This window comes from Chiloscyllium plagiosum, unplaced genomic scaffold, assembly GCF_037043375.1.
Source record: "Chiloscyllium plagiosum isolate Xiang-an unplaced genomic scaffold, Cpla_swu_hap1 HiC_scaffold_28, whole genome shotgun sequence".
Taxonomy (NCBI): Eukaryota; Metazoa; Chordata; class Chondrichthyes; order Orectolobiformes; family Hemiscylliidae; genus Chiloscyllium; species Chiloscyllium plagiosum.
The window spans coordinates 15,870,719-15,884,644 of NW_028270166.1; the positions used below are offsets into that span (position 1 = coordinate 15,870,719).

At 41.1% G+C, this 13,926-nt stretch overlaps 1 protein-coding gene across 2 annotated transcripts in view; it reads right to left on the reverse strand.

Annotated features, from left to right (window-relative positions):
• The window catches only part of LOC122565380 (transducin-like enhancer protein 1), a 163,900-nt gene that overhangs the window by 136,607 nt on the left and 13,367 nt on the right, over window positions 1-13,926 (reverse strand). The window contains exon 3 of one of the 2 annotated variants that reach the window (XM_043721295.2): window positions 5,153-5,216. The exons of the other annotated variant lie outside the window; for it this stretch is intronic. Coding sequence (XP_043577230.1) covers window positions 5,153-5,216 — 64 coding nt within the window. The remainder of the gene's footprint in view (window positions 1-5,152; window positions 5,217-13,926) is intronic. 2 annotated transcript variants of the gene reach the window in all.

The window sequence follows — 13,926 nt, forward strand, 5'->3', positions numbered from 1 at the left end:
AAAAACACCAAAATTGAAGATGATGACATTTGGGCAAGTGACCAAATATTTTGTCAAAGACATTGTGGCCATGCACAAGATACCAGAATCAGAAAAACAGAGTGCTTGGAGGATTATAGGAGGTTGCAGTAATAAGAAGGGGCGAGGTCATGAATGGATTTGTACAGTTTCCTTTCTAATCCCTGCTGCATGCCGGTTATCCTATAAGGAATCCAGTCACTGCTTCTGGAGAGTTTTCCAAGAATGAGTACACTTGTTCCAGCAATCTCTGAAATCCCTCCTAAATTTATCATTTTTCTCCAGTGACCAATTAACTAGAAAACTGCTCCAGTGCAAGCTTCTGCAATTTATTTTTTGGCACTGTTAGACTGCTTTCAAAACCCAGTTTTAATAAAAAGGTACAACATATTGTAGTTTGATGCGTCATTGCACACCTCTGTTTACAAGTCTGGCAGGGTGCCAAGAATTAACGTCTTAAGGAAAACACTTGCCTTTTAAAGCAATCTGAGCTCTGGAATCGTGAACCCCTCCTTTAACAAATACTGAGCTAACTTTTATTTGTGTCAATCATGATCAGCTGGAAGGCTACTTATCCCAGTCTTTTTTTTTTAAAAAAGCCCTTAAGAGTATCTGCCAAAAACACCATAAGAGAGATTGTTGCTGCCACATCTTAGTCATGCTTTACATTATCCAAAGCAAACAGCAACAAGCTTAGGAAAATTACCATATCTGCCTCTCCATCTTCCAAAAATAGCTGAAACGTAGCAGTGAATTTTTCACCACCCCCTCCCCAAAGAAAAATAATTGGCGGATGAAATTCTGGATTAAAAATTCTACAAAGGGAAAAACAGTTTGCGACTCAGTCAAAACAGGAGGTGGAAGCAATCAGAAAAATTTAAGGGACAGGCAGTGCTTTATTTCAGAACTGACTTTATCCATGTTTGTCTTCCTAATCACTTACTGTGCCTGCACAGTAACATATCGTGATTCACTCCTTTAGGAGAGATGGTGGCACGGAGGTAATGTCACTGGACTAGTAATGCAACAACATTTGATGTCCTTTAGGGAAGGAAACCTACCAACCTCATTGGTCTGGCCTACTGTGACTCCAGATCTACATCAAAGTGGTTGACTCTTAACTGCTCTCTGAAATGGCTTAGCAAGCTCTTCAGTTCAAGGCTGTTTAGCATTTGGCAATAAATGCAAAACTTACTAGAGACGCCATGTCTGATAAAATATTTTTTCTCTTCAAAGAAAGATAACAGGACATTCCGATCCTCCTGTACACAGAGTTCTGCAATTTCTCTCTGCTTATATAATAAGCGGGTTTTTCTATTCCTCGTGCCAAAATGCACAAGTTCACATTTCCCCACATTATACTCCATCTGCTAAAGTTTTTGTCCACTCGCATATCCCTTTGCAGATTCCTCACTGTGTTCACAACTTACTTTCCCACCTATCTCTGTATCATCAGAAAACTTACATACTCACCTCATTTTGATCCTTCATCCAAGTGATGGAAATAGATTGTAAAGTATTAAGGTCCCTAAACTAATCCCTAAGGCACACCATTCTCCATAACCTGTCAGCCCAAGAATGAGTTTTGTTTTAACACCCATCTTCTGCTTATTAGACAGCCACTCCTCTATACATCAATCCCTAGACCAGAAATTCTTCTTTTGCTTTGATTTGGCACATTGTTAAATGCCTTTTGAAAACCCAAGTACAATTTTGGGTTCCACTTCATCTAGACTGTTTAGACCTCAGAGCTCTTAAGTCAAAGTTATTTCCATCTGATTCCATTGCCTTGTGTTTATGGATCGGGCCTGTGCAATCCTCCTTCTTCTTATGACCAACTTGTTCCTCCTTTCAGATACATTGGGCAGTGCTCCATCAACATCAATAACCTATTTTCTTACTCCCATCTGGATGTGATTTTTAAATTTTGAGCGCTATAGAATGACATGATTCATTTTAAAATGTTCTAAATTTACAAGCAAGGTGGTCACAGGTTTCAAATCAATGTAGATTAGGTTTGACCCCATTTTTAAACATTCTAGAACCTCCTCTTTTGAGAACAATAGGCATCCAAAACCTTGGCCAATCCCTACAACCTAAGCATGAGGTGGCCACTGCATTGGACTTCCTGCCAATTGCTCATTATTCTGCAAAGACCTTTCCAAAGGAACATTTTAGTTAAACTGTTCAGGCAAGCAGAAGGAAAATTAAATGACGAGACAGGATTTTCCACTCCTGCATCCAGTAACCAATGATCAAAAATAAAAATGTCAATGATATTTTGGACTAGGAACCAAATCGTGTAGTCTTAGATAAACACATGGCCCAATCTCCGACAACAACCAAACCATTGCCCTTCCAGAGACAGAGTCCAATTAAATAGACATTATGAGCAATTAGGACAGCATAGACCAAGCATTTAGTCTTCATCTGCCAATTTACTGCACACCATGGAGACTCTCAAACCACATTTAAAAAGTTTAAAATGAATGTTCTCATTAAATTTGCACGCAAGTCAACTTGCCAATACCAACAGACATAGATATTTCAATTTAAAACTTGGCCACCAATGAAGCAGGAGCATTAAGAACAGACCTTTCCAAACATTTGGACCCACGGAATTCAAACAGGGCAAACCAGCAAGTAAGAAATGCAACAACAAAATACAACAGAGCGGCTCTGCTAGGGCTCATACGTTGCTACAGGCTTTAGGTTAAAACGGCCCAATGGTTACAAGCCACTAACTCCATTCCCTACAAATCTTTTGCTTTAAGACAATTAGTAACCAGAGAAAAATTAGATTAGTGTGATCAATTTAAAGCTGAGATCCTCAAACGTAAAGAATATTTTAAACTGTGTGTGTAACACCTCATTTAGCTCTATCCGAATACAAAAAGGTCAGCTCGTGCTAGTTTCTTGCACCAACTCCAGGTATGTAGATGCACATATATGGGAGCTCAAATTGAGGATGGGGCAAAGGAGATTTCTTAAGTCCAGAAGTAAATTTCAACTGCACTATATTTAGTCCAAATAGTCAGTATAAATATAGGCAACACGTTTCATATCACCACTTCCCACTGTAACAAACAGTATTGCTGATTGGTATGTCTCTGTTTTACATCGTAACAGAAAAGGAGCAGCTAAAGCAAACTACTTAGAAATGCAGGGGCAGAAACAGCAACCTACTAATTACTGCCCCAATAGCTGGCAGTGCATTTGTGCTGTTGGGCAATACTACTTTAATGTTTAAGGCAATTTACCAAGCCCAATATTCCCATGGGACAGGGACAGCTTCAAAGAAGCTCTTTCAATTAGGTTAACTTCCCTGTTAAAAATAGCAAACAGAACGATGTCATACAAGCATGTTTAACACTCATCTATAATCAACAACAGTAATTTCTAGCCTAGCATATTAAAATGTTACTTGAAATACACCACAGGTCAATTAACATCAGAAAGCAGAAAAAGGGCTGAGGGAAAAGTGGCCACCATTTGAATGGATTTGTTCAAATGACATGGGCTCATCCTTATTCATTGAGCAGACTACCACGTAACTTATCAAAGGCTCTTATCCACTTTCACTCAGTCCCAAGTCCTTATTTTTCTTTTAAAATCAGGACATTTATCAATAGGCATATTTGGAACTGCAAATTTGAAGAAGTTAGATCAGAATACCAGTGTCTGCAATTCATGTAGTTTCATGCCTGCTCCTGGGTTGTTGTGGGGTCAGGATGAGAAACAGTGAGTCATTTGTTAGTGGTTACAGAATATACTCCTGTTTAGCTTCTTGTATTCATGTGTTCACATAATATAGCTGGGATTGGAATTCCTGGACACAGAAGTTGTACTGAAATCCTAGGCTACTAATTTTTTTTAAAAAGAAATCCACTCATGGGATGGGGCTGCCACTGAATGGACCAGCAGTTACTGCCCAATCCTTGGTGCCTTCAAGAAAGCAGTGATGAGCTGCCTCCTTCAATTGTTGCAATCCACGTGGTGTAGGTAAACCCATATTGCCATTTGGGAGGGGACTCCTGTACATTTTCATAAATAAGTTATTTGTTTTGTTTAAAATATATGTTTTACTTCATATTTAATAGTAACCATAAATCGTTCTAAGAGACATTATTTAGTTTTGAAGTCAAAAACTATCATACAGCATCTATTTGTCCATGGTCATTCAATGCCTATAGTCAATCAATGTCTATAATGTACAAAATTACCATGTTAAGGCACAAGCTAAAAACCAGGCGTTGAGCTAAAAGAAAAAAGGAAACAAAGTTGGCCAAAAACTTAGCCAAAAAAAATTACTTTTAAGATGAACACTGAAGGAGTTCAAGTATCAAATGAGAATTGACTTTGAGGAAAGGGAGGTAACATTGATCAGGAAAGACAGGTGTGCTAGGGGAGTGTAATGGCTAATACATAGCAGTGCAGGCTGAGAAACGTCAGAAACGTCACAGCAGAAAAAGAGAGAGTGTCAAAGTCATTCAGGAATGAAGAGCCAACCATGAGAATAAATCGTAAGACTCTGGCACAAAATTCAACTTTCACTACATTCTAATTACACTACTATTGCCAACATCACTGTACTTTAGATTCTTTTCTCTCTAATAAAATCATGCTGCAAGTTTCACTATATGTACAGCTTAAAATATAATAGGCCCGAGTCCTGTTGCACTCTTGATCTAAGTTACCTCTATCATGGGACTGTGCTGTTGGAAGCCAGTTTTCAATTTTCTATGTTGGCTTAAGATTGTTAATCTAAGACAATATTACACCTTTTAGTTATGTTTGTTATACGAGATTAAAAAAAGGTTTTGACCAGCTTAAGCAAATTACATGACAGTGTCGTCGATGGTTGGACAACTGACCAGTAGAAGTTTTTACATTATAAGTCACAGAAGCACGTTTTACGATTGCAGTAGCAATGTCATTTGCAAATAAGAGTTTAAAAAAGAGAGACATGACAAACAATAAATAGCTCTTTTACAAGCTCACTTTACCACTATGTTTATTACTGCACTTGACTGACACACGAATCAAGATTTCTCATGTATTAATTTTCAACATGTGCTTTCTTACTCTAATTTAGGAATCGATGGTCAACATTTTATAAAAATCTTGTACTCACCATCACATAATGTCGCTGCATCTCTGTCTTTTCACTGGCCAGTTTCTCACATTCCATCTTAAGGCTAGCAAATAAGGAAAAGAATGTTAGAATGTATTTCAAAAGGTTTCCAAGGCTCTTAATCCTGCTTTCAAAAACAGCAAGCTACTTTTGAATTTTAATAACTCAAGGTTATTATTTCCTTCACACGCTTGAGCAGAAGACCAGGAAAACCCTTTCCTCAGCTTCAGTTACTGGACTCTAATATCAAGCCCAAATACATTGGTTACTCCTCAACTTCCTTCTCAATTTGCTGGAAGCATCCTTAAAGCAAATTCACCTCGCCCTCATCCACAATGTTGAAACTGCGACTCACCACACTATTTTCTACTCATCCCTCCCCAAGATCTGAACTTGTGAAGAACTGCCCCTCAATAATAATATAGTCAACCTGCACATTTTCAATAATCAGGGGGGCTGCAAATTTATGGCAATTGGATAAGGGGAAGATGGAGAATTTTTAATTTAAAAAAAAAATGCTTGCAGCAATTCTTTGCCGTTTGCATCCCATGTAGATAGGATGGTCAAGGCAGCATTTCGCACACTTGCCTTCATTACTCCGATTGAGTATAGGAATTGGGACGTCATGTTGAGGCTGTACAGGATATTGATGAGGCCTCTTCTGGAGGACTATGTCCAGTTCTGGTCTCACTGTTATTGATTGATTGTTTCATACATGAGGCAAAGTACAGTGAAAAGCTTTGCTTACGAGCAGTACAGGCAGACCGTTGTAAGCAAGGATATGTTGATCAGAAAGACTTAAATGGAGGCATACAGATTACACTGCACAGGGCTTACACTAAGTAAAATCAGCATTATGGGGGTCTGGAGAGTCCACTCAGCAGTCTAGTAACAACCAGGAAGAAGCTATTCCTGAACCTGTCGGGTGTGTGTGTTCTGTCTGATAGAAGAGGTTGTAGGGAATCATTACCAGAATACGATGGGTATTTGATGATGTCGGCAGACTTTCTGTGGCAGCGAGCTGTGTAAATCGAGTCCATGGATGGAAGGCTGGCTTCCGTGACGGTCTGGGCTGTGCACACCACCTTCTGTGGTTTCTTACAGTCCTGGGCAGAGCAGTTGCCATACCAGGCCGTGATGCATGCGGATAGTATACTCTCAATGGTAACATATGCAGAAGATGGTGAGGGTCCTCATGGACATGGCAACATTTCCTGAGCCGCCTGAGGAAATTCTACCTTCTTGATCATCGCATCTATGTGGAAAGTCCAGGACAGGCTGTTGGTTTTCATTACTCCAAGAAACTTGAGGCTCTCCACCCTCACAATCTCAGTTTTGTTGATGTACATGGGAGGAGTATTCTCCTCCTTTCTTTCTGAAATCAATGATCAGTTCTTTAGTTTTGCCGACATTGAGAGAGAGGTTGTCGTCGTTGCACCATGTCACCAAATCCTCCATCTCCCTTCTGTACTTTGACTTGTCGTTGTTAGATATCTATTCTAATACAGTGGAGTCATCAGTTAACCTGTAGATGGTATTCAAAATTTGGCAACACAGTCCTGGGGGTACAGGGAGTACAGTGGGGGGCTGAGGACGCATCCTTGAGGGGGCTCCTGTGTTGAGTATTATCATGGAGGAGGTGCTGTTGTCGATCTTCACTGACAGCAGTCTGTGGGTCAGAAAGCGGAGGGTCCAGTTGCAGAGGGCGGAGCTGAGATCCAGATCTGACAGTTTTGAGATCACTCTGGAGGGGATAATGGTGTTGAAGACAGAGCTGTAGTCAATGAGCAGGAGTGTGATGTAGGTGTCCTTGTTGTCCAGATGTTCCAGGGATGAGTGCTGTTCCCCTACCCCTGCATCGGCTGTGGACGTGTTATACTGGTAGGAAAATTTTAGGGGATCAAGGCAATCTGGGAGTTGATGTGGGGCTATTCCTGATAAAGGGCCTTTGCCTGAAACGTTGATTTTCCTGCTCCTCGGATGTTGCCTGACCTGCTGTGCTTTTCCAGCACCACCCTGATCTAGACTCTGGTTTCTAGCTTCTGCAATCCTCACGTTTGCCTGAAAGTTGATGTGGGCCATGACCAGCCTCTCAAAGCTAGGAAGGATATTATTAAGCTGGGGTAGGTTCTAAAAGATATAACAGGATGTTTCCAGGAACAGAGAGTTTGAGTTATAAGCAGAAGATGGAACGTTTTTCAGTGGAGTTTGAGGTTGAGAGGTGACCTGATTGAGGTTTATAAAATCATGAGGGATATAGAGACAGTGAATGGCAGGTGTCTTTTCCTTACAGTGGGGGGTTTCAAGACGAGGAGGGATATTTTTAAAGTTGAAAAGAGAAAGATTTAAAAGACATGAGGGTAACATGTTCTTTTAAAAAGCAGACTGTGACTGGTGTGTGGAATGACCTTCCTGAGGAAGTAGTGGATGGGGGACAGTTACAGCATTTGAAAGACATTTGGATAAGTTCATATATAGGAAAGGTTTGGAGGGATATGGTCCAGGTGCAAGCAGATGGGACTAGTTTAGTTTGGGATTATGGTCAGCATGGACTGATTGGACTGAAGGGTCTGTTTCCATGCTGCATGACTCTATGACAATGATTAAGTTTTGATCAGCTATGCAGTGCTTGAAAGTTTGGGGGGGGAAGGGGGAATATACATTTATAAAAGCTAATCTTTGCAGAATAAAACAAAAAGATAAATGGGATTAATTGGAGTCGGCCATCCAAAAGAGCCAGTACAGTCACAATAGGCAGAATGGTGTTCTCCCGTACTCTTAAGATTCTGTACAATTCAATGACAGAAACCAAAGCCAGGTAACATCTAAATCGCTACTTCAGGATTCAGCTGGTCTGCCTGTCCTATTGTATTGGCGTTAATACCTCTCACCCACATTTATCACTATTAATAAGAACTCCCATATTAGCTTCCATTAAGCAACATAGCACATGAGGAAATTTGATTGTGGGGCTTGCACTAGCTTTCAGTCACAAGGTACTTGTGACATTACTAGAATTAAAGCACAAAGGGCGACAGATTTTGCTCATTAGACCTCTGTCTCCATCAGAGTATTTTTAACGCCAGTCACTTCAATTGATGCCACTTGGTTCTCTCCCTCTCCTCCTCGCCCAGCTTTCAGGGCAGAAAGGTTAATGAGACTTCATAGAAAGCTATTAAGCTTAGGCAGTTCAATAGAAAAAGGCAGCAGCAGGTGGAATAGATGCACTGCAGGAAACAGCTTATTAAAATGGAAACTTTGATATCAGAATTTGACTTTAAAAGTAAAATCAGTATGGATTATTAAAAAGACAGCATAGTTATACATCTCTCTCCCTCTCCCACAGGTAATTATGCCATTAAGCAAAGGCCTCAGCAATTTAGACGGATGAACAACTAGGTTTAATATCTAGTCTGTGCTAAATTACACTCAGTCTAGATGACAGCAGAGCTGTCAAAAGAAATATAAAAAAAAAGGAGAGTGATTAAAATGACCAGAGAGAATGGGGCATATTTCAGAGTCTTTACACGTATGAAGTGGCGCTTATTTTTCAGCAAGAGGTAAATTCGAGTGCACCTTAGCTAAAAACCAAACAACCCCAATTTAATAGGTCCAATAAAGATTGGTCTCTGCCTCCAGTCAGTAGGGAGGAGAGAGGAAAAGAGGACATAAGGATTCTCAGAACCAAGCAATATCCAAGGGGGCAGCACAGTGGCTCAGTGGTTAACACTGCTGCCTCATAGGGACCTGGGTTCAATTCCACCTTTAGGAGACTATCTGCGCAGAGTTTGTACACGTTCGCCCTGTGTTGGTCTCCATTGGATGCTCCAGTTTCCTCCCACAGCACAAAGATGTGCAGGCTAGGTGGATTGGCCACGGTGAATGCGGGGATATGGAGAGAGGATAGTATGTTGGGTTTGGATGGGGTGCTCTTCAAAAGGTCAGTGCAGACTTGAAGGGCCAAACAGCCTCTTCTTGCACTGTGGGGATTCTATGATGACCAGTGGCTTTCAAGAAATACATGTTCGACAGAACGTGGGTTAAAACAGACACTTCTGCAGAATGGCCCACGTTTACTGGATAGCCTAACACACTGCACTGCCCAGGTTTGTGCTGTGTTTGAATAATGCGCATCCAGAGGTCCACCCAAACAGGACTGATGATGAAAAGAAAGAAAAAGATTGCATTTTAAACTCATGACTTCAAGATATCGAAATGTGCTTCACAGCCAATTAAGTAATTTTCAGGTCATGCAGCGAATCCAGTAGCCAGTTTGCACACTGTAGACTCCCACAAACAATATGACAATGACCTTACAATCTGATTTAGTAATATGGATTAAGGGATAATTAAATGATTGGTCACTTCACTGGGAGAGACTCCTCCCATTCCTCTCTTCCAAACGGCAGCATGAGATTTCTCTCCTTCACCTGCAAGCTCTTCCAAAGGTTAGTAAGCCGCAGAGTGTGTGCAACTGAGCAGTAGTGTCAGAGCTGTAGGGCATTGATCAATCACTGCCAACACCCATCGCACGCTGCCCTCGAAACAGCTATGGGGGTGGTAGAGACTGTCACACATCTTCCGGAATGTGCCTTTGTAAAGGAAGTCTGGAGGAAGGTCCGTGATTTGCGTCAAAGTTCAACCTGAGCAGCTCCGTGATGTGGGACTCTGGACTCTACAGTCTACTCCTCGGGGTGCACACCAAGATAAACAAACATCGACTGCGCCTGGAGGACCATCAACTCAGTGAAAGACCCTCTTTGGCCTGCCTGAAACTTGCCAGTCTTCATGAACAAGGAGTTCCACCTGACCGAATATTGCAGATTGGCACATTCCAAGGGCCAGGACAACTAAAGCTTGGGGTAGCTGCTGCCAAGGTGCAGCGGGGAAAGACCACTGTCTGAGGTCTTCCTGCTGAAGTGATATGGGGCTCCATCAGTTATTGGACCCTCCCAGTGCCTCAATGCATGTAAATATACTCTTGGTCAAGGAAGCGATGCCTTTGTTTGGATAAAGTCAAACTTCAATGATTGTTTGTATTCTCCTATGCTACTGAACACAATCGAAATGTATTTTTGACTACGTGGATTTTTTTTATGAATAAAGTACATTTCTGAAATAAAAACTATTCTGGCCCAGGTGATGTATTTATTGCAACACCATTTCAATGAAGGTTGCTTTCTGTGCAGCTGATTGGCTTGTTGGAAGGAACAAGGACTGTACAAGGAGGTATTGAAGGTAAAACGCTATGACCAACAGATTGAAACATTTTAAGAAACGCTTGTGCTTTATAGCTGGTAAAATACCTTGTATCGTTTTACTAGGATGACGAGGCCCTTTTAAATTATACAGCAAAGGCTTCAAATGTCTGAAGGAAGTTTCTGGTAGATTAGACACTTCTGTACATGCAGCATCTATCCAGTCTGCAATGCTTGGCCAGTGTCCCTTGAAAATTTCTCTGCAGGCAATCTTCCTTCTCCCCACCCCCACCAAAATTGAAGGCACTTTGAGATAAAACTGGCATATTCTACTTTTAGATTATTAGAAGTCTAGTGCAGCTGGCAAATCATGATCTACGTAAAGTCCCATGGGTACTTCCTGTATTTAAAAAGATAGAAGGAATTGGTTTTATTTTCAGCTGCAGGTAATATCATGGGATTTGGAGGGCATCACTTAATACCAACAAAACAACAAGAATCTGGTCTCACATTTTTCTTGTTTTTTTATATAAGGACAATATGTTTGTCAAGGCAAGAGGCTGCCAATGTTAGGAAATGATTTTTTTTTAGTTCAGAGAGCTAATAATCCCAAGCCGTGGTATAACACCTAATTGAACAGAATCCCACTTCAAAGATCAAAGCAAATGCTCAATAATTTATTCCCAGTTAATCGTGCTAGTGAAAAATCTTCTACTCAGCCCCATAAGCATGTTTCTCAGGAAAGCTCTCAGCATTATGTGTCTGTCTCTTCAACAAGCCAATGTCCTTTCTGGCTGAACTTATGAATTTACTGCCAAACTCTCTCCAGCTCAGTATAATCAGCCGATGGACTGAATCTGCCTACGGTCATTTCACACTAGAGAGGAGTCTCTCATCTGGTTAGTCTGGGTTGAATTTGAACTTAGCGACCCAGAGGTGAAAAGTCAATGTCTGACTCCAAGGATTCAGATCATGCTCTAGCACGGATGAAAATAGTACCAGAAAGAAATTTGCACCAAATCCCTTCTCTGACTGAAAGAGCAATCAGATGAAGAAAATCAAATAATGATCTAAAGAGATAATTTTCCCCACAGCTGGTCAGACTGCATCCGGAGTATTGTGGTAAGCTTAGGGTTAGGGTTGGGGTTAGAATGTCATTTTGGTCACCTTGCCCAAGGACAGATATGCCGGTCATTGAAAGTGCAGCAGAGGGTCACCAGGCTGATGCCTGGACTGGTGTGACCATCCTGTGAGGGGAGATGGATGTGCATTCTCTGGAGGTTAGAAGAATGAGAGGTAATCACGTAAAAACCTCCAGAAACCCCAAAGGAGTAGACAAAGTTGATGCAGAAAGGATGTTTCCTATGTCTTTAACCAAGCCTTGGGTGAACTGCGCTAATGTCTCCGTCTGTGACTTGATGTTATATTTTAGTCTGAAATGCTCGATGAAGCCCTTTGTTTTATTCCATTGGTGCCATATAATCTTGTTGTTACAACAGTTTATCTGGTGGTGGTTTTACCACATTCAAGGGCCTTTTTGCAGTTGTCAACAGTGTTGTTTGACAGTTCTGTCCTCTCAACAATCTGCAGGCATTTACCTTTAAGCAAGATTAGCTTTAAAGAAGGAAGCCCTGACAATATAAACTCTGTAGTTCTGTCCTTTAGTTGTTGCACACTCTTATTATCTACTAAAGGCAGAGGGCTCAGCAGTGAAGGGTGCATGGGAGACGTGACGTGGGTTAACAGCTCACAAGAACCAGGGAGAGTAAGAAAATGTGTATCAGTGTCCAGTAGGATAGGGAGAAGTAAAAAGAGAAAATGGAACAACTGACCATTTTGGACATTCCTTCAGCATCAGCTGAAAAGGCAGTTGGGTGGCAGACTAGAGTCAACTAATTTATCAAGCAATCCAATGCTTTACCAATTACATTCTGCACTTTGAATTTACGCAGGGTGCAGTATGCAAACCGCACTCACAACTATGGGAAAATGTGCTCCAATGTCCCAAGTAAAGCAAAGGCAAATGTCTAGAGGTTATCTTAAATGCAGTGGCCCCAAGGAGATCAAGAGGAGGAAACTGGAAGACAATATGTTTGACGGGGAATTATCCAGAGCATTAACATGAATCCCATTGGTCAAAGCACATCAGAATAATCAAAGAGGAGATGGATCATTTAGGCCATCGTGAATCTCCTACAGGTGCCCCAGCTCCCCAGACAAGCGAGCACCATATTTTGAATGCCCCAATACTCTTGGGATATATTGTTAGCTCAAATCAAATACTTACCAATTCCTTTTTGGGTAAAAAAAAAAGGCAACAGCAGTCTCCCTGGATCTGTTTTAAGTTTGCTTCCCACGCTTTGCCAAGCAGCGGCTACACTGCTGGTTCGAGTTAAGGTAGGCCCTTCAACAGGAACCAAGCACTGCTCCTTGTCGGAGCAGATGTTGGCAACACCCGTGAAAATATCTACAAAATCTTGCCTTTATTCACAACCCTTCCTCTGCCAAACACAAACACCCATTCCCAGTGGAAAATCAAATGTCTCTGTAGCTTGACCTCACCTAAAGCTGCAATCAAAAGTCATGGTTAGCTGCACAAACGGATTTTATTCCGTTTTAAAAAATCTCCATATCACCTGTCACATCAATGAACCTTCCAACTTTAAGAACACCCATACTTATAAATTGGAGCACTTAGATTTTAAAAGGACAGAAAAAAAATAGCATCAGACTATTTGGAAAGAGGCCCAGTTCAAAAATACTCCTCATAGAACTCCAAAACCAACTCAAAACACAAACGGTTTCTCTCCTAATTGACTCAAAATGTTAACCCTGTTTCAGAACAGGAGAGAGAGAGACAGTCATATTCAATTCTATTACCTGTTTTTCACTCTCTCCAAATGCTGTCAGACTTGCTGAATATTTCCACACTTATGGTTTTTATTCTGAAAACTCTTTGATGTTAGAATGGAACCTCAAATCAGGGAAACCACAGGACAATATACTTAAGGAGTAACAAGAGCATTATGTCGATAGACCGACAATGGATGATAATTACCCCCCCCCCCGCCCACCAGTAGCATTGCTCTTCACTTCTCCAACACTCATTCATCCTATTTTCAGCATTCCAAAAATTTCCCCTGCCATTTAGGTTTCTCCAGTTGCAAGTTTCCAAATGTTACTGTTACCTCATTTACTGTATCACTTCACTGCTAGCTCAGAAAGAATAAAATAAGATCAATGAGAAATTAATCTGTAAATAACAATGAAGTACTCAACACTATCCACCCATAGCCAAGAGACACATGAATTGATTTTGGATATAGGTTTGCTTGCTGAACTAGAAGGTTCATTTTCAGACTTTTCATCACCATACTAGACAACATCATCAGTGAGCCTCTGGATGAAGCACTGTTGGTATGGCCCGCTTTCTATTTATGTGTTTAGGTTTCCTTGGGTCAGTGATGTCATTTCCTGTGGTGATGCCATTTCCCGTTCTTTTTCTCAGGGGGTGGTAAATGGGGTCCAAATCATTGTGATTGTTGGTAGAGTTCTGGTTGGAATGCCATGCTTCTA